This window comes from Cottoperca gobio, chromosome 9 (genome assembly GCF_900634415.1).
Source record: "Cottoperca gobio chromosome 9, fCotGob3.1, whole genome shotgun sequence".
In the NCBI taxonomy this organism is placed as follows: Eukaryota; Metazoa; Chordata; class Actinopteri; order Perciformes; family Bovichtidae; genus Cottoperca; species Cottoperca gobio.
In genome coordinates this window covers 19,390,545-19,418,304 of record NC_041363.1, presented here as the reverse complement: position 1 = coordinate 19,418,304, position 27,760 = coordinate 19,390,545, and the positions used below count along the sequence as shown (strand labels likewise).

General features: G+C 39.7%; 1 protein-coding gene across 3 annotated transcripts; it reads right to left on the bottom strand.

Annotated features, from left to right (window-relative positions):
- Nucleotides 1-27,349, bottom strand: LOC115013089 (long-chain-fatty-acid--CoA ligase ACSBG2-like). Of its 3 annotated transcripts, none has more exons than XM_029439077.1 (14): nt 27,255-27,349; nt 27,067-27,143; nt 26,403-26,686; nt 25,470-25,558; nt 24,293-24,413; nt 24,119-24,199; nt 23,719-23,868; nt 21,342-21,509; nt 21,077-21,258; nt 20,036-20,269; nt 18,398-18,615; nt 17,956-18,095; nt 17,627-17,870; nt 1-813 (listed from the first exon to the last, which is right to left on the bottom strand). In XM_029439077.1, the coding sequence occupies exons 1-14, from the start codon at nt 27,317-27,319 to the stop codon at nt 731-733; spliced, it is 2,136 nt and encodes a 711-aa protein (XP_029294937.1). In that variant the 5' UTR covers nt 27,320-27,349; the 3' UTR covers nt 1-730. The 3 variants fall into 3 exon arrangements, with proteins under 3 accessions (XP_029294937.1, XP_029294936.1, XP_029294938.1); XM_029439076.1 differs by lacking the exon at nt 1-813 and adding an exon at nt 16,519-17,318; XM_029439078.1 differs by lacking the exons at nt 1-813; nt 27,067-27,143; nt 27,255-27,349 and adding an exon at nt 16,519-17,318 and having other exon boundaries at nt 26,403-26,777.
- Between the last annotated feature and the right edge of the window lie 411 nt (nt 27,350-27,760).

The window sequence follows — 27,760 nt, the reverse complement described above, 5'->3', positions numbered from 1 at the left end:
AACATCTCAAAATAAACATTTCAATATTTGGGAAACTGTACATGGAGAAGCACAAAATTAAAATGTATGCTTTACAATTTGCACTTGTGATTGAAGAAATTATTGATATTAATATGTTATTATAAAAAAATATATATTCAAACATCACCTCCATTTAGTGAAGGAATGTCTACAGCTTTGCTAGATGGGGATTATCTCACAATTTGAGATTGGAAACTGGCAATTAATACCGTAACATCTTTAAATAGATATTGCTGCTTCAAAAATAAAATACATACTGGTATGCTTATGACCAAGACAAGAGAGTTTCATCTTCCAGGTCACACAAAATTCACAATATTTCCTTGAAACACTGTAAAAAGCGTACAATTTACCTGTATACAATGTATGTCAATGATAAATGGCAACATGTGGCTCTGATTTGGATGTTTCATTTACAAACGGTGCACAGCTGCTGTGAAATCATATGTACATTTAACAGCTTAAATAAAGACTCGGAACAGACAACTGAAGCATAATAAAACATAGCAGCACAAACCTCTATTCCATTAAAAACACAATCAGAATCAACATGTGTTTTCCCTTAAACCTCTCTTACACTTTTAACATTCAGGTGAAAATAGTTTTATATATTTCTCAATATGACGTCTGGGCACAATGAAATATTCATAAACATGCCCCAAGTTTCTCATGAGCTCTTCAATATTATCTCATCTCAGTGCAGTGCAGTTTACTGTTTTTCTGCATACAATTCGTTTATTTTCTCCTGGTACATCTTCACAACAACAGGCCTCTTCAGTTTCATGGTGGGTCCTGCACAGACACAAAAAGAAAAGCAAAGAAAAGCATGTTAATTCTGTTCCGCTCTAAAATCTAATTCTCAAGCTAATGATTCAGTTTCTGCTGAGCGACACCCGAACAGTGACAACTTTTAAACCACTGCAGCTTTAAAAATGTTAATGAGGAAGAGATTCAATCATTTTAAAACGTCACTGGAATGTTGTCTGGCATGCTGCACAGTCACAAGACTTCTTATTACAACATGGCCCTCATTAAAAACTGATTCAACTTGATCGACAGCAGGATGAATACTTCTTTAATAACATTGTTGGGTTCACCTTTGCTCTAGTTTTAATACCAAAAGAAGGATGCAAAAGAAAAAAAACTCACCCAGTTCTCCTCCACCAATGGAGAAGTCTCGCTCCAGTATGACCCATTTCTGGATCTTCTGGGCGTTGGACGTTGATCTGGCGTTGACGCGCTCCATGCCCTCCTGAATGGCGTTGTAGATAGCTGGCTCCTTATTGGCTATGATCTCTGACACCGTGGTCGCTGTGACGTCGTTCTGCTGGCAGAAGCTCAAAGCCTCAGGGCTCAGCTCGTCTGTGGGCTCGCCATTGTCGTCCACCACACACTGTGGAAACAGAGAGGGGTCATTATTGTAAACGTTTTATTTATTCAGTCGCTGTGAGCGTGTGCAGGAATGGAGACCCGGTTACTTTGAGCGTGAGCAGCATGGAGAGGAACTTCAGCCTGTCTCCGATCAGCATGGCGTTGCAGATGATGGGCACCTCGGCCTTCACCGCATCCTCGATGGGCACAGGAGGGATGTTCTCTCCACCGGCGGTGATGATCAGTTCTGGGCAAAAAAGACAGTTTAGTTTCAGAAGTGTGTCACCTGTTTAATAATGTTCAGAGTCCCGTGTTATAATTAAACACAGTGACCTTTGTCATCTTTGACAGAACATTGCATTGTTTTAGCACTTTGAGTTTTGTTTACGCAAATGAAAAGTGCGCTTATAAATAACATTTATTATTATTATTGTTTCGTTTTTACTGTATTTTATGTGCATATTTTCTCTTTTTAAGAACAAGTAGCAGTGGAAAAAGTTAAACTTTCTTTCTTATATTTCATAATTCCCTGTGGTTTAGTTTACCCTTGATCCTTCCCGTGATGAACAAGAAGCCATTCTGGTCGTGTCTTCCCAGATCTCCAGAGTGCAGCCAGCCGTCCTGGTCGAGCGCCTCTTCTGTTTTGTCCGGCATGTTCAGGTAGCCCATGAAGACGTGCCGGCCCCAGAAACATATCTCTCCACTCCCGTCCTTATCTGGGTTCTCCAGCTTTGTCTTGCTGCCTGGCATCACCTTTCCACAGCTGGGGAGACAACTCATAAGTCAACAACATGCTCATTTAGACCTGACACTAACCAAATGTTGCACACCTACTTTAAAGTTTAGTACATAGAAATGATGTATCACAATGTCAGAAAACTATGGAAAACATTTTTAGGTAAAAATATACAAACCTGGACAATTAATCAGTTAATATTTATACAAGCCAACTTTTTTGGCTTGTGACAAATGAATGTCTGCTTGTAACCCCTCAAGAAAAGTAATAATTGATACAAACATATCCCAAATACTGTCGGAAGATGTTGCACACTGTAGGGAGGAAACTTCACAAACCAAAACGTTCTCACTCCCAACTCGTCACATACGGACGCTTAGTCGGGACCCCTTTAGCGACACTTTTCAACGAGCAGGGTAGTCCGATAGACGTCAACGCGTGATTATCGGTATGTTAATTTTCTACATCACGTAAATTAAGTACGTTTCGTTACTACTTGGTTAGGTTTAGGAAAAGATCATGGTACGTTTGTTACGCAGGTATGCTACGTAACTTAATAATATAATAATAATAATAATAATAATAATACATTTTAAAAAGGTAACATTATGAAGTAAATGTTGACATTTTAATTTAATCATTTTGCACAATTTAATGGCTGCAGAATAATGACACCATCCGCGTTAAGATTGGTTCCCTATAAGCCTCACATTCATTATGCAATTCTGTCTGCCTCTGGGTCACGATCTCCCTTTCACAATAAAAGCCCTAGACATTTACACTGCATCACCGCATACCAGAGAGCATTTCGCTGAGAGGCAACTCAACCAAAATAGCTTACAGTAGCTATACAATTCTAGCTGGCAAAAGTGTGTGGTAAAAAACTTTCTTTCTACTTAGAGAGATTATTAAGTAAGAAAACCTGCCTGTGTATTAATACTACCGGGTGTTTTACTCCTTTATCATAGCACTGAGATCAGGGTTTCTAGTATAAATTGGGATTCTTGCAGATATTTCTTGCTTTGGACAGTAACATTAGCCAGGCTGCTTCAGGTAGGCATGTTGCTAATGATATACGAACAAGATCGTTCTTCTTGTTCATATGACAAATTGACAGACACAAAATATGTTATCAACGTCTCTGTTGCGCAGTTTGTTAAGTAAAGAATGCAGTATGTCCTGTGTTGTTGGTAGCTCTGAGGTAAACAGAAAGTGGTTCTCTTTGTAATCAGCCCTGCATATCTAAAACTGATGCTACAGATTATTCGGCCACATGCCACACAACTCTTGCATCAAGTGAAATACTTGTAAACAGTTCCCCTTTAAGTGAAATGTTCCCTTGAGAGAAAATTACCCACAGGGTGTCACAGCATCTTGTAGTATTCTCACATCCATATCACCAACACATTTTAATCATAGTTGACAAGTTCAATAATGCTTTTCTGCTGACCTTGTGATGCGGTAGTTGTCTCTAGTGGAAACAGTATGTGGGCCGGTGCTTTCACTCATGCCGTATAACTCCAGCAAAGGGATGTTCAGGCTCATGAAGTACTCCAGAGAATCTTTGGTGATGGGGGCAGCGCCCGTGAAGCAGAGCTTGCAGCGGTCTAAGCCCAGCGATTCACTGACCTTCTTAAAAACCAGATTATTAGCCAGCATGAAGCCCCAAGGCACCTGATTCTCCCTGTAACCAAAAAGATAAAGTAAAATGTACACTTCTTATATGTTTGAAGTTAAGATTTGTTAGGAATTAAGAACTGTGCACAAAATTAAAACAAAGTGGGAATGTCGATCTGTCCGTTAGCCCAGAGAGATAAACATTAATTTTCCCCTCAGGATGATGATACACTTTGGTTATCTCCTGACTTTTATGCAGCGCCATCATTTGGTGAAAATTTCAAATTGTCCAACATCAAGCTTGCAGAGGTGATGTCATTCCCTTCAGCCTCAGCTGTTCTTGTGTTAAGTAATTAGCAAATGTTACCCTTCCCGGTTGCAATGGGCTATATATTTTTTTTCCTGCTATGGCAAAGGCATGACCCGCTGTACTCTGCCTTTGATTAGCTACTCTTTGCCTTTGTTGGTTGGGTTGGTTAGGTTTAGGTATGAGAAGTGAGATTGGTTGGGTTTAGGGTAAGAATAATAGGGTAGGCCAATCAAATGCATAGTTATTCTTACCCTAACTCCTCATACCTAAACCTAACCAACCCAGCCAACAAAGACAAACAGTAAGCAATCAGATGCATAGTAGGGCGGGTCATGCCTTCGCCATAGAAGGGACAAAAACCTATTGCAATCAGGAAGGTCCGATGACGTCATTCTGCTTAATAATTAACCATGTACTTCTGTACTTCTGTGTTTCAGATCAATGGGTGTTCTGCATAACGGGCTTTCAGACAAATGGGCTTTTGGTCATTGGACATTTTTCGGACCATTTGGTTTTCAGAAGAATGGCATGGCACTAACAAAGGATCTTTGCTGCGGTCTTACCCGTTCATGACACTGTAGTTGTACTGCAGGCCTATGGACTTGGCCCATCCTGCCACTGTCCTCCTCATTGGGGAGGCCTTTGCACCGACAGCTTTCATCTTCTCCTGCATCTTCTCCCACACACGAGGAACCCCCAGGAAACAAGTTGGACGAGCCTCTTTCAGAGTGTTTACTAAGGAGCCCTGGAAAAAGGAATGGGGATTATACTCAAAATAGGAAACCTTCATTATTAATTTTATGTTTATACAACAGTAGGCATCCTTACCTTGAGGGCGTCTGGGTCTGCAAAGTAGGTGGTCATGGCGAAATACATACACATCCACATGTCAAGTAGCTGGGCAGCCACGTGGCTCAGCGGCAGGTAACTGACCATCACCTCCTCAGCGTACTTTATATTGACCATGGAAGCTGCACTGCTGACTGTCCATGTAAGCTGTGAGTTAAAGAATGGAAGGAGTCAGAGTGCTTTTTTATTTGAATATTTTTCTTAAATATTCACAAATCATTGCTGCAAACAAATTGCTCACACAGACTCTTATAAGTAGCTTATTAAACGTTCTTATTGAACCAGTAGTAGTTTGGTTTAGCTGTATGAGTTTGAAGTGTGTCGTTACAGCCACCAGCCAGCATTTAGGAGATGGTGTTGCAGTCCTTTTTCCATTTTAGGAGAATCAGTCGTCAAGCAAGCAGTGTAGAGGAAGCCACAATTCCAGATTAGTTAGCTGCGATCTTTAAGTCCTCGGGGACCAAAATGTGGCAGTAAAAAGGTTGGGATCGATAACTGTACTGATTTATATTATATTTGAAAAAACTAAACAATTCCAATGATCCTCTTGAGGGAGGCAAGAAACAGTACGTTTTGTAATAAAGTGTTCTATGTTTAGCATAAAACATGTTGTACCCCAGTTTCTGGAGTTCCCCATAGCTCTATGTTGGGTCCTCTTTTGCTTTCCATTAACAAGAATAAACAATTTATTATATTTTACTAAAATGCTGTCATATCTCCCAAAATTCTGGTTTAGGAAAATGCTTTTCCTTCCATTAATCTGAATATCGATCAAGGCCTACAGTTAAATTGCGTTTTCAAAAAACAAACTCTCTTCCTGACGCATAAACTATTAACACACACTAACTCTTTTACTATTACTTTTAATTTAAACCAGCCTCTTTACAACAAATGGTGTATTATTTGGTGTCACATCTCAACCAAACCCACCGCCACCCCCCCCCCCCCCCCACATCCCTCACCACTTGCCTCCAGGAGCTGGATGAGCAGTAACTTCTTGAAGCTAAACGGTAGCAAAACTGAGGCCCTGCACATCGGCTCCAAAAACACCCTCTCCAAAATCCTAACCACCCCACCCCCAAACATCATGATCGACGGCTTCCCTGTATCCTTCACCAGCCAAGTCAAAAGCCTTTTGTTTGCACCCCACATAAAAAACATCACCCGGACTGCCTTCTTCCATGTCCGCAACATTTCCAGACTCCGCCCATCCCTGTCACAATCCAGCACTGAAATCCTGGTTAATGCATTTGTCACATTGACTATTGACTACTGTAATGCTATCCTCTCTGGCCTACCCACAAAACTACTCAACAGACTCCAAATCATTCAGAACTCGGCTGCCCGGATCATACCCGCACCAAATCGTCTGACCACATCACCCCCATCCTCATCCAACTTCACTCTCTCCCTGTTCAGCACCGGATTGATTACAAATACCTTCTGCTCACATACAAAGCCCTCAACAACCTCGCCCCCACCTATCTCTCAAACCTCCTCCAGGAATATACCCCCTCCCGCTCCCTGCGTTCATCCTCAGCTGGACTCCTGACTGTCCCCACCTCCCGCCTCAGCACCATGGGAGCCAGGGCTTTTAGCTGCACCGCGCCCAGGCTCTGGAATTCTCTGCCTCCACACATCAAACAGTCTGACTTCATTACGACTTTCAAATCCCACCTCAAAACCCACCTGTTTAAACTGGCCTACTCACTCTAACACACAACCAACTTGTTATCACAGATCCTCCTTTCACTCCGTCACTCCACACGCTGTCTTGCCTGTTTTATCTATGTCGGTTTGACTAATTTGTTTTCCATCTTTTTTTAACTGTTTGATTGTGTTTCTTTTAAATGCACTATAAGGCGACCTTGGGTGTCCTGAAAGGCGCCTCTAAATAAAATGTAATATTATTATTACATGTTAACTCCTCTTGAAGTACAAGTTGATTTGCTGTTATCTACCTTATGTGACCATAATAACAATGTATTTATTATAGTATTTTACTCTTTCACATTCATAAAACCTGAACATACCTGACCTTTCACAGTAAAGATTTCAGTTGTTTTTAATAATAGTAAATAAAGCCTGACATTTTCTGGTTCCAGCTTCTCTAATGAGAGCATTTGGTCGAATAAAACAAGACATTTTTGGATGTCATCTTGGGCTCTGAGAGGTTGTAATAATGGAAAGTTTTTCTATTTTTATTTCTTTTTGTTATAAACTAAACACTTAATTGGAAAAAATATAAAATGAATCTACAATGAAAACAATTGTCAATTGCAACCATAAGACAAAGTAACATGAAAGGTTGTGTAAAAACAATAAAAGTTAAGGAAAGGAAAGTATTTAATATAACTCACATTGTCATGGCTCAACATGACTCCTTTCGGGTTGCCAGTTGTTCCAGAGGTAAAGATGAGAGTACAGCACTTGTTGGCCCGAAGACTGTCAATCACAGCATTCAGCTGCTCGTCAGGCACGTCTTCTCCCAGCTTCATGAACTCTGCCCACTACACAGATACAAGCATTAAGTAAAAAAAAAAGTGTGTTAATCCAGACTAAACTGTGCTGAACTGCAACTGATGTAGTGCAGTTTAATACATTTGAGTTCAGTCACATTTAATTACAATTCTTATACCACAGTAAAAAAGATAATAATTATGCATTAAAAATGTCAATGGTGCAACTGTAGGCATCACATATAGTACACTATCAGATTTCTTATTCTGCTTCGTCAATATGTTTACTGGGCGAACGTACTGTATACAGGTATGGTGCTTTCTGCTGCAGCTCGCCTTTATACTGGACAATGGCTTTCAGATGAGGTAGTTGATCTTTAACCTGTTGGGAAAGAAGCATTAAACAAAGGCATGTGAGGACTGTGATTATTTTCTATCTTTAGTTTATTACAGAAACTCTAATAAAGCTTCTGACCTGCAGGATTTTTTCGAGCTGTTTCTGATTCTCCACAACCAGGATGTTGGCCTCACAGATAGCAGCCACATACTGACAGGCTTCAGGCGAGTTGGTGGTGTAAATTCCAGTTGCCAGACCCCTACGGTACAAATCAGATATTGGAGAGAATGAAGCTCTGTTGAATGCACACATGTCCTTGCATGATTCACTGTGGATTTTGCTCATTTGGCTACAGTTTGTATCACAAATAATGACACGTTTATCCAGAGAGTATGAGCAGAAATTAGTGTTTGATTTAATTTATTCCAAAAAAAAATTTTGCACCTTAATTTAACAGGGAAAGCCTCTTTGAGATTAAACAAATATATTTTTCAAGAGTGTCTTGAATTGAACAAAAACACGATTATCAAATAATGTTTTTTATAAAATTGTACAAAGGATTCATCCTCAAAACAACCTAAATGGCATTTTTAAAACAACCCAAGAGCTGTCAACCATTCTAAAACAACATCAAGTATTTGCAATACCCCAAAACATCAGCAGCCACAAGATAACTTATTTATTTTATTTGTATACATTTGTTTTACTGGATATCTCATCTACTACAGAAATTAAAGTTGCAAAATAACCTGTTTGTATATGTTTTAACCTGTTAATTTAATAATTTAATAGGTGCCTTAACTACACAAGTTCAATGTTACTCATCTAATAGACATTGGCATCTCCACAAGTCTACATGCAATTTGATCTACCTCAGTTCATTAATGTGATCTTACCCGGCAAAGATGCAGCCGACGTCTGAGATGAACCATTCAGGGGAGTTGAATCCCAGAATCCCCACACCACGGTAACGCTCCAGCCCCAACTAAAAGAACACAGGTTTTTGTTTTTTAAAGAGCAGGTATCTTAAATGACACAGCAGCACTGTGCCTCCATTACTCTCGACCTACATCCCGTTTCAAAAGCCACTCAACCTCATGGGACACAATCATGTCCAAGAAACAGGAGACGTAACACAAGCTGTGAATTTCACACGCCCAAGTGTTCATTTTCAGCTGCCCGTTCTCACACCACGGAGAATACAGTGAGAGAAAGAGAATATTCTGAAGTACTGTTTACAAAACAGCTGCATCAGGAATGAAAGGTTTTATGTTTTTACTTTAAGTGTGTCACATAAATGCCTCTATTAAATTAAACACTTATCTTATACTAGTTTAGCCTATAAATGATAAAGTGAAGACAGAAAATAAGAGAAACTGTAGTGAAATGTTTGTTTTTTTTGTCTCTACTTCAGCACACTTTTTGATTGAAACATTGACTTTTAGGGTGTTTGAGGGTGTTCATATTCATATAGGTTGCAGAATTTGTAGCATGTTTCTTTCCCTAGTCCCCCAGTTTTAGGAGAACAATGATACTAAGACACGACAACCAAGACACCAGAGGACAACAGAGGAATGTTTTTGACTGGCCAACAGATTATGTATTTAGATTAGTGTCTGTCTTTAGGTCATATTATTAAATACGATGACCTTATGGCAACTTCTTCACTTAGTTCTATTTAAAGTTGTAATATATGTTATATGTAAATATACATATGTAAATGTATTATATTGGCCTACAATAAATACATTTGCCTTGCCTAGTTTCTCTTCCTGAAAATTGAAAGAGACAGTTTGTATAAAAAAGGCTACAATTCCTACATTGTTCACCCAAAACGGATATATACATCATATAATTAAAGCTACAAGCCAAATTAAAACAGGTAATGTTTCATTTAAATCCCAATGTGCTGGAGTGGAGAGCCAACATACCAAAACAATGTGCCACTGCCTCATTGCACTATAGCAATAGCGTAGTTTTAGTTCGAGTTGCAAACAAACAAACCTTAAGGAAACTTTTAGCTGCTGCCCGGCACTGCTCGTAGTATTGCCTCCAGGTAAGAGTCACCCACTGGCCCCCTGTTTTAGAAACCAAGGCGGGATGATCCCCGTAGTTTTCCACCGTCTTCAAGAACAGCTGAGGGACGGTCAGGGGAGTCTCTGAGCCCGGGCCCGAGCCCTCCATCCTCAGGCGGACTGCCGTGTCTCTGCTGGTGCTCCACAGCTGGTCAGCTGGGGCCAGAAGTGTTGGCGTGTTCACCGTCGACAAGAGCACTGCCTTGGGCTCTTCTGTATTGGGACAACATGGGCAGCCGCGTTTACCCGCCATTAATTACAAGTTAAATTCAGAAGACACTCACACCACACGAGACACAGCGAGCTTCAGAACAAGGGTCGAGGGTCTGAGAGGACTGCAGACTTCTCTGGATTCCCTCTGTAAGTTTCTTACACCTGATGTGTCAGCAACACAATCTGCAGTGAACTGGGAACGGTTATATAGGCTACCTGAGACAAAATAGGGCTCTCAAAAAATACCTAACAATCAGGTTTGGTGAGAGGCAGTTCGGTATGAGCATCAAATAACACAGACACATAAATGCTGCAGCCTATTTGTGTGAAAATACACATTTGCGTTGGTATTTGCTTTTAATTTATTGTAGGCCTACTTATTTTTTTTCTTGCTGTCGGTTTTCTACACAACTCGCAAAAAGTTAGCCGTTTATTGTTACAGCTCTTTGACTTGCATTTTTCTTTTCTCTGTGAGGAATGTGGCTGTACTACTTTCACTTAAAGTCTCATTTCCAAAGTTCAGTCTGGTTCAACAACTTCACACTGTTGTCCTAAAGGTCATAGATGTGATGCAAATCATGGTGCAACATTTGACACAGTGAAACATGTGATTTTTTACTCAATAGCCTCTTTAATGCATCTAAAAACACCCACAAGGCTTTTCAGACGCACCTTTAGACTGGTTCAGATCACTCTTTTTCTTAACACTTTATCCATCTTTTCCTTGTTTTTCCCTTTTTCATTTTCTACTAAAGCAAACACCCGGTGACAACAAGTACAAAATAATGATGTGAACACCAGCCCTGCAGCTAAGAACGAGGGGCGTTTGAGGATAGAAAGCTTATGCAATATTGTATTGTGTGTCATTTGAGGCTACACCACACCTGTAGCTCCTCCAGAATGCTGCTGGAAGGGTTGTGTAGGCACAAAACAGATGATAAATTATAACATTACATTACAGGTCATTTAGCAGACGCTCTTATCCAGAGCGACTTACAGTGAACTAAATACAGGGACACTCCCCCTGGAGGAACTCAGGGTTAAGTACCTTGCTCAGAGGCACAATGGTGGCAGCCCTCACAACCATCTGGTGTTGTATTTGGAAGCTGTACCACTACACCACTAGGACATTACCACATCACTTTATGCATCCCCGCACTGGTTTGCTTTATATTGTTTTGGCTTTTGACCTTTTAAACTGACATAATGTGTTTTCCTGACTTTTTTTCACAGGTTGCATATTGTCAAGATGTAAGTGTCAGTAATGCTGTTTTCTCAGATCGCATCATTTCAATCACTTTTAGAGGTTAAACGCTCCAGAATTTCGAGACAACAGAGTTTGTTGAGCAGCAATATGCTTCCCCCACCCCTCCCCGCCCATCTTTCTTTTGTCATGCATTTATCGGTGCTCTGCTATCAGCAAGCAAACAAGGAAAATAAATTGCCCCTTTTGAAGCAATTTTTCACATCAGATTAGTTCCTCTCTCCTGAGTTACACTGAAACTCTCACCTCGTAAAAGTCCTTCAATGTCTTCCTCCAGCTCAGATGTTGAACTGAGCTCAGCTGTGCTGGGTTCTCCGTTGAGAGTGGAGTGGGTCTTTAAGTGTTTGGAGTCTGACAGAGTCAGTGCCTTTTGTGTGGCGATGCTGTGGATAAACACCATTTGTATTTACATAGTTTAAAATCAAATGGTCCTATGAAATCTACTGGAAAATAAAGATTTGTTTCCACTTTGGGTCATGCATCATTTCACATACCTCTCAGCTTCACCATCCATGACTGCAAAACCATTGCTCTTAACCGAACCCTCTAGGACACTCATCTTGTATTTGCTGGAATAACAGAGAAAACTATCTTTAAATGGACGTGAAACAAATTAGCATTAAAACTCTTCAGATATCCTCCACTGAAGACCCTCCACACAGATGAGATGTTCTACTATGAAACAGCACTACTCTGGTTATTTATACAAGAGTGACACCAAAGTCATTGCAACAACAGGTCAGAGCAAAGGACCATGATTGCTAAATGTCAAAGCTCTGGATATTGTGCCAGAAAGCATTGCAGGACATCTGCATGTATTCACTATTAATAGGCTACTCTTTGACCAAGTAATAGCACTTAAAAGCGCAACACGCTGCATCTCAGTGATCACTAGTTAATTAAAGTTACTGACTGTGTATGTACTGCAGACAGTGAAATAATGCCATCTAGTGTGTAAACGATTCAACTACTGTGTATGATCACAAGAAATCAATCAATTCAACATACTGTATGTGTAGAGATACAATAAAAGGTAACAACAAATTAGCAGTGGTGGAAGAAGTACCTTTTACTAAAGTAGAAGTAGTACAGTAGTACTGCTCTTTACAAATACTCTGTTACAAGTAAATCTCCTATATTTAACATTTCACTTAAGTAAAAGTACAAAAGTAATAACAGCAAAATGAACTTAAAGTATTAAAGTAAACGTATACGTTGGCCGGAATGGTCCTTTTCAGAGAGTTATTTTTATACATATCATATTATTTAAATGTTATATTATATATATATATAACATTTAATATAACATTTAAATAATAAATAATATAACATTTAAATAATATGATAATATGATACTGTGCTATATATATAGCACAGTATCATATTTTATAAGTGTAATCATTTGTCATTTGTTGTAATCATTTGACAATCAAGTGTTGTCATTTGGCTTATTTGCATTGTGGAAAGTTACTAAGTACATTTAATCAAGTACTGTAATTATATATATTTATATATATATATATATATATATAATATATATATATATATATATATATATATATATATATATAATTACAGTACTTGAGTAAATGTACTTAGTAACTTTCCACAATGCAAATAAGCAACACAGTCACTGATATATGTCATAAAACATTTGTAATAAAATCGTATTTGATTAAGATCAGTCACCTTTCTGACCTTTAGTTCTTAAGATAACTTTTGTCAAAATGTCTGGAACAAAGTTCATACAACTTACAAAACTACAGTGTGGCAACATGAAATCTTATATTTGGCATAATATAACAATATACATTTCCTGTAAAGTACAAAAAATAGATTTCAGTCTCATTAACAACTTGGATTTGTGCAAAAGCAGATGTTACTTTTGAAGAAAACTGTGTAAATAAATAAATAAGTAATAAATAATAAATTGAATCTTCGAGTAAAACCTGAGTAGAAATCCTACAGTGCCATCAGAAAGTAATTACAGATGTGTCGTCGCAGTAGGGCCCAGGAGAAAGTAATGCTTGTAGCTGCTTGTTTAGCTTTTCTAGAGCCAATCACATCTTTGTACAGAAAATAGATATTTCATGACTAAACAATAAAAAACATAGGAGCCTGCCCACTTAAAATGAGGAACATTTCCCTTTTCTCATTTCCCTTTAAAATCATACATTTTAATTGTTTATTTTGTTCTGCAATTGAAACGCTGTCCGCTTTAGCAGAACAAGCTGTGACATGTCAGTAAACAAAGATGTTCTATGTGCATCATCCTCATAGAAGACATGCAGAACCCCATAGCAACTTATGACAACATAACACAAAAAAGCATACCTTTTTTACTTTTCCTACCTTCTTCTGGGACAGAGCTCATTGACAGTAGCTGCCAGGTGCAGGACAGACCTGAATCAACCTTTGCCCGGTGCAGGTGCTCGACTGTTACCCCCCTGGAGAAAATATCAGCCTATAGAGAACTTGCATGAATGCATACCAACTCCCCCCCCCCCCCCCCCCCCCGCACTCACGCCTTGTCCAGAGACTTTCGCAATCCTCTGAACACCTTCCGCTGATGTCAAGTTGACCAGTTAAAGGTCCACTAACAAGCTCGACCAAAGGTTGTGGCTACTCAAAGTAAAGAAGAACTGGAACTGGAATCTGCAGTTGGCAGAAACCTGCTTTGTTTGTGTTGATTACTCTAGCAGACAACTGTTGGTATTGGTGACAGTCCAAAACAATTAACAGTATAAAGCGTGAGCAGGTGGGGTTTTTATTGAGACTTTTATCTTTCTAAATCTATCTATGAAGACAAATCATTATCAGATATGCATGACCAGGCCTGTCAGAGGAATAATGATACAACTAGATAAGTTCTCTTAGGTTTATGACGAGTGATGAGACTTTGAACCATAAAAAGAGTTAGTCAATAGTTCACAAAACTTGGGCAACTCTGACATTTTCTAACAGATTGACACATCAAGAAGTCTCAAGATGTTGCCAATATGTGATAAATGGACAAAATATTAGGGATATTTTCCTGATATTGTGTTGGAGTCTCAATTTGCTTAAAACCTCCTTTAATTATTCCACTTCTCTATCTACATCTAATGATTTGTGATTTGTATAACGTATATAAGAGAAATCAGTACGACACAATGATTTGTACTTGTGCAGTTTAAAATGTCTAAAAATCTAACTCTGTATTCTCGTCACGTGTCACTAACACAGCTCTCATTTCCTCTTTTCTGCTGAGCTACGTATATCTGTCTGTGTGATATCGACATTCAAGGAGGTGAACATTGTTTTACAAGTAAATATAGAGGAAAGTTCAACACCCCTTTCACAAATGACCCACAGTTACCTTTCTCACAAGCACCCCGGTCAATGAATCTTACCACTCAACCACACCACATCTGTCTGCGACTCCGACCCTCACTGCTCATATCTGGGCACATGCCCATGTGAAGGTTGTGAATGGTAAGTGAGGGGATTAATCAATGCCAGCATTGCTATAGAAAAGAAAAGTAGCAGGACACTACACTATGCACAAAGAACACATGGTTCTCTCATGGTTCATGGTGCCAACCCCAGGCATTCATATTAAAATACATACTCTGTTACTGATGCTTTAACGCGTACGCAGCATTTTATTGTTACTGCTGGTGGAGATTAATTACATTTGATTTACTTTACATACTGTTGCATAGTTTAATCTATAGCACAGTACCATATTTTAAAACTTTAGTGCATGTTTTTCTTGCAAAATCTTAATCAGTAAAGTAAGTTACTGAATAACTCCAGCTGTCAGATAAATGTACGAGTAAAAAGTATAATATTTCCCCTCTGAAAAATAGACTTATAAAGTAGAATAGAATTTAAATATTTGAGTAAAAGTACATCAAAATTGTACTTTAATTACAGTACTTGAGTAAATGTACTTACTTACTTTTCCCCAATGCAATTAAGCAACACATTCACTGATATGTCATGAGACATTTGTAATAAAACTGTATTAGATTAAGATCTATCAATCCAGAAAACTCTGTCTGACCTCTAGTTTTAACTTTTTTTTTTTTTTCTCTGGACCAAAGTTCATACAACTTACAAAAGTACAGTGTGGCAATATGAAATGACAACGGCAAAGTCAAGTTTTGCACTAGGAGGCTGAAATTTGGCATGGTGGTCAAGTGTTTGAGAGGTCGTGTGTGTGAATGCATGAACACATGGAAGCACATACGTGGTCACAGCTATTGCAAACTCAAGTTTGTTTTTGTCTTCCAGCGATTTTTTGAATATTTTAAAATGTCAAAATACTGTAGCCTATATCACAATCCCCCCTTTTGTAAATGATGTAAATACATCAAGCGGCAGCCTGCTGAGAAATGAAGCCAAAAACCAAAACCAAAATCTGCAGATACTAAAATGGTCACTTGAGGCGGGCTACAAAAGTGATTCAAGCTCCATAGACCCTCACGTTAAAAGACCCAACTGTAACGCAGAAATACACGTTAACAGCCTGCTACAAAATACAGCTTTGGTCTTTATAGCTAATCTCCTCGTTCATGACAACTGCACAGGGGTTGAACTTTTATATAAATCACCCGTATAAATTATGTTATGTCATATATTATTCTATAAATGATATCTTATAAAAGTTACCCATTATTAAGAGTGTGGCTGGTTTGAGTGACAGGTAGGTGCCGTCTCATGTTGCTTTCCACAAGCTGTCTGCTCTGCTGCGTCACCCCGGGCCTCCACTCCATCGACGATCCTCCTCTTTGCCCATTTTTGGATTAGCCGAGTTAAGCAGTGTGACGACTTTGACTTCGAGTTTCACTTTGGCTCTTCAGAAACCTACGAGAGACGATTTTGACTTCTGTGAGAGATTTTGATGGGGTTGTGTTTTTGTGATATGTTGATTAACTGAATAGGAAGTGAATGTTGGTGGATGAATGACTGACCTTTATAAAACCGGTTTGGTGGATTTAATGAGATATGACTGATTCCAACCTGTTGGCTAATACTTTACTTATTATTATATGGTCACAGGAGATTAGGTTTACTGGTCTGTAGCTGGAGGTGAGTGTCGGGTCTTTGTTGGGTTTGAGCAGAACTGAAATGATCATGTCCAGTGGTATATTTTCTGATATTGTAATTTAATTAAGCAATCTGGTGAACAAATGAGATATGATTCTCCAAAACTCTTTGTAGAATTGTGTGTTGAAGACATATGAACCAGGTGATTCTTTCTTCCTTTTTTGCACTTTTATTTATTTTTCCGCTATAAACAGAACGGCAGAACAACAGCAACACACACAATAATACAAGATACACAAAAATAAGTATACAAACAAAATAAAATAATTACAATGGAAGTAATTAGTTGTCTGTAAGTATATCATTATTCATACACATATATTTTAGTTAGGCACTCATTTAGTTGGTGTCATGTCTCATAAATGTTCCATTTGTTCCAGTTCTTTAATTGTATTCTCCTTGACTCTCAAAAGGTATGTCAACTTTCCCATAGTGAAAATGTGTTGGATAATTTCCAGCCAGTTTCTTTTCCTGTTTTCGAGTGTTTCCATTAAGCCATGTCTTAAGACTTTAGTCAAGGAGATATCTGCTCTCATCACAACACCTTAAATGTTACACATTTGTAACATCACAGGGCAGGTAATTGGGATTTCATAATCCAAGATATTTTTAATAACTGCGTTAATTGCATAACTGCATTTTTTTCTGGAATTGTACAAACATAAGGTTATACTGGGGATAACCTTATCTTTGTACAATTCCAGAAAATATGCGGTTGGTCAGCCTCCATGCTCTCACACTGTTATAAAAAGAAATGGGTTAAAGGTGCAATTGATAACATTGATAACATTCAGCCATTAGATGGTGCACTCCCCCTCCCCCTCCTCCTTACAAGTTTCTCATGAAAGCCTATCTTCAATATTATCTCATCTCTTTGCAGTGTAGTCTACTATTGTTCTGTAGCATACAATTTGTTTATTTTCTCCTGGTACATCTTCCCAACAATAGGCCTCCTCAGTTTCATGGTGGGTCCTGCAAAGACAAAAAAAAGAAAAGAAAAGCAGGTTGATTGTATCTACATCTCAAGATACAGTTTCTGTTGAGAGACACCCACACAGTGACAACTTTTGATCCATTGCCGTTTCAAAAATGTTAATGAGGAAGAGATTCAATCGTTTTAAAACGTCACTGGAATGTTGTCTGGCATGCTGCACAGTCACAAGACTTCTTATTATTAAACTTGATCGACAGCAGGATGAATACTTCTTTAATAACATTGTTGGGTTCACCTTTGCTCTAGTTTTAATACCAAAAGAAGGATGCAAAAGAAAAAAACTCACCCAGTTCTCCTCCACCAATGGAGAAGTCTCGCTCCAGTATGACCCACTTCTGGATCTTCTGGGCGTTGGACGTTGATCTGGCGTTGACGCGCTCCATGCCCTCCTGAATGGCGTTGTAGATAGCTGGCTCCTTATTGGCTATGATCTCTGACACCGTGGTCGCTGTGACGTCGTTCTGCTGGCAGAAGTTCAAAGCCTCAGGGCTCAGCTCGTCGGTGGGCTCGCCGTTGTCGTCCACCACACACTGTGGAAACAGAGAGGGGTCATTATTGTAAACGTTTTATTTATTCAGTCGCTGTGAGCGTGTGCAGGAATGGAGACCCGGTTACTTTGAGCGTGAGCAGCATGGAGAGGAACTTCAGCCTGTCTCCGATCAGCATGGCGTTGCCGATGATGGGCACCTCGGCCTTCACTGCATCCTCGATGGGCACAGGAGGGATGTTCTCTCCACCGGCGGTGATGATCAGTTCTGGGCAAAAAAGACAGTTTAGTTTCAGAAGTGTGTCACCTGTTTAATAATGTTCAGAGTCCCGTGTTATAATTAAACAGTGACCTTTGTCATCTTTGACAGAACATTGCATTGTTTTAGCACTTTGAGTTTTGTTTACGCAAATGAAAAGTGCGCTTATAAATAACATTTATTATTATTATTATTATTGTTTCGTTTTTACTGTATTTTATGTGCATATTTTCTCTTTTTAAGAACAAGTAGCAGTGGAAAAAGTTAAACTTTCTTTCTTATATTTCATAATTTCCTGTGGTTTAGTTTACCCTTGATCCTTCCCGTGATGAACAAGAAGCCATTCTGGTCGTGTCTTCCCAGATCTCCAGAGTGCAGCCAGCCGTCCTGGTCGAGCGCCTCTTCTGTTTTGTCCGGCATGTTCAGGTAGCCCATGAAGACGTGCCGGCCCCAGAAACATATCTCTCCACTCCCGTCCTTATCTGGGTTCTCCAGCTTTGTCTTGCTGCCTGGCTTCACCTTTCCACAGCTGGGGAGACAACTCATAAGTCAACAACATGCTCATTTAGACCTGACACTAACCAAATGTTGCACACCTACTTTAAAGTTTAGTACATAGAAATGATGTATCACAATGTCAGAAAACTATGGAAAACATTTTTAGGTAAAAATATACAAACCTGGACAATTAATCAGTTAATATTTATACAAGCCAACTTTTTTGGCTTGTGACAAATGAATGTCTGCTTGTAACCCCTCAAGAAAAGTAATAATTGATACAAACATATCCCAAATACTGTCGGAAGATGTTGCACACTGTAGGGAGGAAACTTCACAAACCAAAACGTTCTCACTCCCAACTCGTCACATACGGACGCTTAGTCGGGACCCCTTTAGCGACACTTTTCAACGAGCAGGGTAGTCCGATAGACGTCAACGCGTGATTATCGGTATGTTAATTTTCTACATCACGTAAATTAAGTACGTTTCGTTACTACTTGGTTAGGTTTAGGAAAAGATCATGGTACGTTTGTTACGCAGGTATGCTACGTAACTTAATAATATAATAATAATAATAATAATAATACATTTTAAAAAGGTAACATTATGAAGTAAATGTTGACATTTTAATTTAATCATTTTGCACAATTTAATGGCTGCAGAATAATGACACCATCCGCGTTAAGATTGGTTCCCTATAAACCTCACATTCATTATGCAATTCTGCCTGCCTCTGGGTCACGATCTCCCTTTCACAATAAAAGCCCTAGACATTTACACTGCATCACCGCATACCAGAGAGCATTTCGCTGAGAGGCAACTCAACCAAAATAGCTTACAGTAGCTATACAATTCTAGCTGGCAAAAGTGTGTGGTAAAAAACTTTCTTTCTACTTAGAGAGATTATTAAGTAAGAAAACCTGCCTGTGTATTAATACTACCGGGTGTTTTACTCCTTTATCATAGCACTGAGATCAGGGTTTCTAGTATAAATTGGGATTCTTGCAGATATTTCTTGCTTTGGACAGTAACATTAGCCAGGCTGCTTCAGGTAGGCATGTTGCTAATGATATACGAACAAGATCGTTCTTCTTGTTCATATGACAAATTGACAGACACAAAATATGTTATCAACGTCTCTGTTGCGCAGTTTGTTAAGTAAAGAATGCAGTATGTCCTGTGTTGTTGGTAGCTCTGAGGTAAACAGAAAGTGGTTCTCTTTGTAATCAGCCCTGCATATCTAAAACTGATGCTAGAGATTATTCGGCCACATGCCACACAACTCTTGCATCAAGTGAAATACTTGTAAACAGTTCCCCTTTAAGTGAAATGTTCCCTTGAGAGAAAATTACCCACAGGGTGTCACAGCATCTTGTAGTATTCTCACATCCATATCACCAACACATTTTAATCATAGTTGACAAGTTCAATAATGCTTTTCTGCTGACCTTGTGATGCGGTAGTTGTCTCTAGTGGAAACAGTATGTGGGCCGGTGCTTTCACTCATGCCGTATAACTCCAGCAAAGGGATGTTCAGGCTCATGAAGTACTCCAGAGAATCTTTGGTGATGGGGGCAGCGCCCGTGAAGCAGAGCTTGCAGCGGTCTAAGCCCAGCGATTCACTGACCTTCTTAAAAACCAGATTATTAGCCAGCATGAAGCCCCAAGGCACCTGATTCTCCCTGTAACCAAAAAGATAAAGTAAAATGTACACTTCTTATATGTTTGAAGTTAAGATTTGTTAGGAATTAAGAACTGTGCACAAAATTAAAACAAAGTGGGAATGTCGATCTGTCCGTTAGCCCAGAGAGATAAACATTAATTTTCCCCTCAGGATGATGATACACTTTGGTTATCTCCTGACTTTTATGCAGTGCCATCATTTGGTGAAAATTTCAAATTGTCCAACATCAAGCTTGCAGAGGTGATGTCATTCCCTTCAGCCTCGGCTGTTCTTGTGTTAAGTAATTAGCAAATGTTACCCTTCCCGGTTGCAATGGGCTATATATATTTTTTTCCTGCTATGGCAAAGGCATGACCCGCTGTACTCTGCCTTTGATTAGCTACTCTTTGCCTTTGTTGGTTGGGTTGGTTAGGTTTAGGTATGAGAAGTGAGATTGGTTGGGTTTAGGGTAAGAATAATAGGGTAGGCCAATCAAATGCATAGTTATTCTTACCCTAACTCCTCATACCTAAACCTAACCAACCCAGCCAACAAAGACAAACAGTAAGCAATCAGATGCATAGTAGGGCGGGTCATGCCTTCGCCATAGAAGGGACAAAAACCTATTGCAATCAGGAAGGTCCGATGACGTCATTCTGCTTAATAATTAACCATGTACTTCTGTACTTCTGTGTTTCAGATCAATGGGTGTTCTGCATAACGGGCTTTCAGACAAATGGGCTTTTGGTCATTGGACATTTTTCGGACCATTTGGTTTTCAGAAGAATGGCATGGCACTAACAAAGGATCTTTGCTGCGGTCTTACCCGTTCATGACACTGTAGTTGTACTGCAGGCCTATGGACTTGGCCCATCCTGCCACTGTCCTCCTCATTGGGGAGGCCTTTGCACCGACAGCTTTCATCTTCTCCTGCATCTTCTCCCACACACGAGGAACCCCCAGGAAACAAGTTGGACGAGCCTCTTTCAGAGTGTTTACTAAGGAGCCCTGGAAAAAGGAATGGGGATTATACTCAAAATAGGAAACCTTCATTATTAATTTTATGTTTATACAACAGTAGGCATCCTTACCTTGAGGGCGTCTGGGTCTGCAAAGTAGGTGGTCATGGCGAAATACATACACATCCACATGTCAAGTAGCTGGGCAGCCACGTGGCTCAGCGGCAGGTAACTGACCATCACCTCCTCAGCGTACTTTATATTGACCATGGAAGCTGCACTGCTGACTGTCCATGTAAGCTGTGAGTTAAAGAATGGAAGGAGTCAGAGTGCTTTTTTATTTGAATATTTTTCTTAAATATTCACAAATCATTGCTGCAAACAAATTGCTCACACAGACTCTTATAAGTAGCTTATTAAACGTTCTTATTGAACCAGTAGTAGTTTGGTTTAGCTGTATGAGTTTGAAGTGTGTCGTTACAGCCACCAGCCAGCATTTAGGAGATGGTGTTGCAGTCTTTTTTCCATTTTAGGAGAATCAGTCGTCAAGCAAACAGTGTAGAGGAAGCCACAACTCCAGATTAGTTAGCTGCGATCTTTAAGTCCTCGGGGACCAAAATGTGGCAGTAAAAAGGTTGGGATCGATAACTGTACTGATTTATATTATATTTGAAAAAACTAAACAATTCCAATGATCCTCTTGAGGGAGGCAAGAAACAGTACGTTTTGTAATAAAGTGTTCTATGTTTAGCATAAAACATGTTGTACCCCAGTTTCTGGAGTTCCCCATAGCTCTATGTTGGGTCCTCTTTTGCTTTCCATTAACAAGAATAAACAATTTATTATATTTTACTAAAATGCTGTCATATCTCCCAAAATTCTGGTTTAGGAAAATGCTTTTCCTTCCATTAATCTGAATATCGATCAAGGCCTACAGTTAAATTGCGTTTTCAAAAAAACAAACTCTCTTCCTGACGCATAAACTATTAACACACACTAACTCTTTTACTATTACTTTTAATTTAAACCAGCCTCTTTACAACAAATGGTGTATTATTTGGTGTCACATCTCAACCAAACCCACCGCCACCCCCCCCCCCACATCCCTCACCACTTGCCTCCAGGAGCTGGATGAGCAGTAACTTCTTGAAGCTAAACGGTAGCAAAACTGAGGCCCTGCACATCGGCTCCAAAAACACCCTCTCCAAAATCCTAACCACCCCACCCCCAAACATCATGATCGACGGCTTCCCTGTATCCTTCACCAGCCAAGTCAAAAGCCTTTTGTTTGCACCCCACATAAAAAACATCACCCGGACTGCCTTCTTCCATGTCCGCAACATTTCCAGACTCCGCCCATCCCTGTCACAATCCAGCACTGAAATCCTGGTTAATGCATTTGTCACATTGACTATTGACTACTGTAATGCTATCCTCTCTGGCCTACCCACAAAACTACTCAACAGACTCCAAATCATTCAGAACTCGGCTGCCTGGATCATTACCCGCACCAAATCGTCTGACCACATCACCCCCATCCTCATCCAACTTCACTCTCTCCCTGTTCAGCACCGGATTGATTACAAATACCTTCTGCTCACATACAAAGCCCTCAACAACCTCGCCCCCACCTATCTCTCAAACCTCCTCCAGGAATATACCCCCTCCCGCTCCCTGCGTTCATCCTCAGCCGGACTCCTGACTGTCCCCACCTCCCGCCTCAGCACCATGGGAGCCAGGGCTTTTAGCTGCACCGCGCCCAGGCTCTGGAATTCTCTGCCTCCACACATCAAACAGTCTGACTTCATTACGACTTTCAAATCCCACCTCAAAACCCACCTGTTTAAACTGGCCTACTCACTCTAAAACACAACCAACTTGTTATCACAGATCCTCCTTTCACTCCGTCACTCCACACGCTGTCTTGCCTGTTTTATCTATGTCGGTTTGACTAATTTGTTTTCCATCTTTTTTTAACTGTTTGATTGTGTTTCTTTTAAATGCACTATAAGGCGACCTTGGGTGTCCTGAAAGGCGCCTCTAAATAAAATGTAATATTATTATTACATGTTAACTCCTCTTGAAGTACAAGTTGATTTGCTGTTATCTACCTTATGTGACCATAATAACAATGTATTTATTATAGTATTTTACTCTTTCACATTCATAAAACCTGAACATACCTGACCTTTCACAGTAAAGATTTCAGTTGTTTTTAATAATAGTAAATAAAGCCTGACATTTTCTGGTTCCAGCTTCTCTAATGAGAGCATTTGGTCGAATAAAACAAGACATTTTTGGATGTCATCTTGGGCTCTGAGAGGTTGTAATAATGGAAAGTTTTTCTATTTTTATTTCTTTTTGTTATAAACTAAACACTTAATTGGAAAAATATAAAATGAATCTACAATGAAAACAATTGTCAATTGCAACCATAAGACAAAGTAACATGAAAGGTTGTGTAAAAACAATAAAAGTTAAGGAAAGGAAAGTATTTAATATAACTCACATTGTCATGGCTCAACATGACTCCTTTCGGGTTGCCAGTTGTTCCAGAGGTAAAGATGAGAGTACAGCACTTGTTGGCCCGAAGACTGTCAATCACAGCATTCAGCTGCTCGTCAGGCACGTCTTCTCCCAGCTTCATGAACTCTGCCCACTACACAGATACAAGCATTAAGTAAAAAAAAAAGTGTGTTAATCCAGACTAAACTGTGCTGAACTGCAACTGATGTAGTGCAGTTTAATACATTTGAGTTCAGTCACATTTAATTACAATTCTTATACCACAGTAAAAAAGATAATAATTATGCATTAAAAATGTCAATGGTGCAACTGTAGGCATCACATATAGTACACTATCAGATTTCTTATTCTGCTTCGTCAATATGTTTACTGGGCGAACGTACTGTATACAGGTATGGTGCTTTCTGCTGCAGCTCGCCTTTATACTGGACAATGGCTTTCAGATGAGGTAGTTGATCTTTAACCTGTTGGGAAAGAAGCATTAAACAAAGGCATGTGAGGACTGTGATTATTTTCTATCTTTAGTTTATTACAGAAACTCTAATAAAGCTTCTGACCTGCAGGATTTTTTCGAGCTGTTTCTGATTCTCCACAACCAGGATGTTGGCCTCACAGATAGCAGCCACATACTGACAGGCTTCAGGCGAGTTGGTGGTGTAAATTCCAGTTGCCAGACCCCTACGGTACAAATCAGATATTGGAGAGAATGAAGCTCTGTTGAATGCACACATGTCCTTGCATGATTCACTGTGGATTTTGCTCATTTGGCTACAGTTTGTATCACAAATAATGACACGTTTATCCAGAGAGTATGAGCAGAAATTAGTGAAGTGAATGTCTGATTTAATTTATTTAATTTGGTGGACCACGAGAGGAACCGGAGGCCCCAGGTTGTCACAAAGGGAGAAGAGGTTAAGATGGTGGACCACTGGACTGGACTCACAAAACCGGAAACATCTTCAAGAAGGGACAGAGCGGAGTTCTTTCTGAGGAGAGTCAGATCTTATGTTGTGTGCAACAGGCTCCTGCAGATCTATCAGTGTGTTGTAGCCGGTAGGGCTGAACAATTCATCGGAATTGTATCGAAAATTGCTAAATATACTAGTGCAATATCCAAATCGCAGGAGGCTCAATATTTGTTAATGGCAAAATATGTGTCAAAATACCATTCTCACCCCCTCCCAACAATGAGCTGTGGTGGATCATCATTGCATTGCATAGAGAAGGATGAAGGCCGAGATCCAAGCCTGGGAGTTGATCCTCATCTGAGTCGAGGGACACTTTGCATGTGTTCACATATTTGGCCAATAAAGCTGATTCTGATAGAACAGAAAATTGTAGCCATGACATTCGACATCAGAGATGTGGCCTAGATTCAGTGTGGCTTGGACTCAAGTCACTGTTTTGATGACTTGTAAATTGAGTTGACCGACAATACATTACTTGACAACAGACTACAACACTTTGTCATTTCAAGACTCATTAACTCAGTAAGTGTCTGTGAAATGTGATGTTAGCTAACATTAGCCAGATACAATCTGTTCTCACAACTCTATAGCTAGCTCATTTATTATAAACCTGTTCTTAATTCATAGGCACAGGAGAGAAAACAATGAAAATGGATTTCCAGACTCTTTTTTTTCTCTCACTTTCCTCTCAGGACTTCCGTAGGTGAGACATCTCTACAAGTCTACATACAACTTGATCTACCTCAGTTCATTAATGTGATCTTACCCGGCAAAGATGCAGCCGACGTCTGAGATGAACCATTCAGGGGAGTTGAATCCCAGAATCCCCACACCACGGTAACGCTTCAGCCCCAACTTAAAGAAGACAGGTTGTTGTTATTTTAAAAAGCAGGTACATTGAATGAGACAGCAGCACGTGCCTCAATTACTCTTGACCTACATCCCGTTTCAAAAGACACTCAACCTCATGGGACATGTATCCCTCGTCCCCCAGTTTTAAGAGAATAATGATCCTAAACATACAAATATGGCAACCAATACCTTGTTACGGGTCAACAGGTTATGTATTTTTCTTGAAGAGCAGGCAAAAACTAAAAAGTCCCTGAAGCAAACAATACGTGAAGATGGCTGCAGTAAAAGTCTGGGAGAGCATCACCGTAAAAGCTGGGGGAGGCATTTTATTTTTTTTTATCTTTCAGCATATTGTAATTCATGTGGTAGCCCAGGGTAGACATTCTTCTGGAAAAGGAAAACAAATTTTGAGAGTTTGATTGTGATTGTGATGACGTTACATAGTGGAACATTTATGAGAACTACCGCCCTGTTTTGTTTGTGGGCCTGTAAGGCCCTTTGAGATGACATACTATGATATGAGGCTCGCTACATATTAGCCAAGCTTTTCAGAGATGGAGAGAAAATAATATGTCTCAGCCGTGAGCACTATTATTAAATACGATGACCTTATGGCAACTTCTCAACTACAATTCCTACATTATTGACCCAAAACAGACATAAACACCCTTAAATTAAACGGATACATCATATAATTAAAGCTAAAAGCCAACTTAAAACAGGTAATGTTTAATTTAATATCCAATGTGCTGGAGTGGAGAGCCAACATACCAAAACAATGTGCCACTGCCCAAATATTTCCTCATAGCAATAGTGTAGTTTTAGTTCGAGTTGCAAAAAAACAAACCTTAAGGAAACTTTTAGCTGCTGCCCGGCACTGCTCGTAGTATTGCCTCCAGGTAAGAGTCACCCACTGGCCCCCTGTTTTAGAAACCAAGGCGGGATGATCCCCGTAGTTTTCCACCGTCTTCAAGAACAGCTGAGGGACGGTCAGGGGAGTCTCTGAGCCAGGGCCCGAGCCCTCCATCCTCAGGCGGACTGCCGTGTCTCTGCTGGTGCTCCACAGCTGGTCAGCTGGGGCCAGAAGTGTTGGCGCGTTCACCGTCGACAAGAGCACTGCCTTGGGCTCTTCTGTATTGGGACAACATGGGCAGCCGCGTTTAATTACAACTTAAATTCAGAAGACACTCACACCACACGAGACACAGCGAGCTTCAGAACAAGGGTCGAGGGTCTGAGAGGACTGCAGACTTCTCTGGACTCCCTCTGTAAGTTTCTTACACCTGATGTGTCAGAGCAACTTTTTTTTTTTTTTCCTTCATTTTGCTAAATCTTTGTTTGCTCTTCCTCAAAAAATGAAAAACCTGTGTTTATCTTGCTATCTAATTTGTCCTTCTAGTTTTAAAAGCTTCACAGAACTACAACTGTTTTCCTAAAGGTCAAAGATCTTGGTGCATCATTTGATACAGTGAAACATGTGATTTTCTTTCTCAATACACTCAGACTCTTACCTTGTGAATGTCCTTCAGTAGAGTGGGTCTTTACGTTTTTGGAGTCTGACAGTGCCGGTGCCTTTTTTGTAGAGATGCTGTGGATAAACATAATTTTTAGATGACTAGTTTAAAATCAAATGGTCCTATGAAATGTACATGAAAACAAAGATTTGTTTCCACTTTGGGAAATGCATCATTTCACATACCTCTCAGCTTCACCACCCATGACTGCAACACCATTCCTCTTAACTGAACACTCTAGGGCACTCATCGTTGTGGAATAACAGAGCAAATCGTAAATGGAATTGAAGTAAAGTAAATTGTATTTTCTAGTAAAAAAAAATTGTAATATAAATCCGATAGTCCCATAGGAAAAACTCAAAGCCCAGAGTACTAACAGATGTGTAGTGTCAGTATGTAAAGATGAGGCCCAGGAGAAAAAACAATTATTGCTTGCAGCTGTTAGCTTACCTTTTCACTGCAGCCAATCCTCATGGAGGGGTATTTTAAACCAAACAATAAGTTGTTTGTTTACCAAGCCAAAACAAAGAAGCCTACTGTCATCAAATGGAAGCTATTTCCCTCTCTCAATCCTGTGTTTGTCTTAAACATATTTACCATACAACCCCAAAGGATGTTCATGTCTCGTCTTCTCAGCCTTCAAATCTTTAATAAAATGTTCTAATTAATTTATTGTGTCCTGCAATTAAAA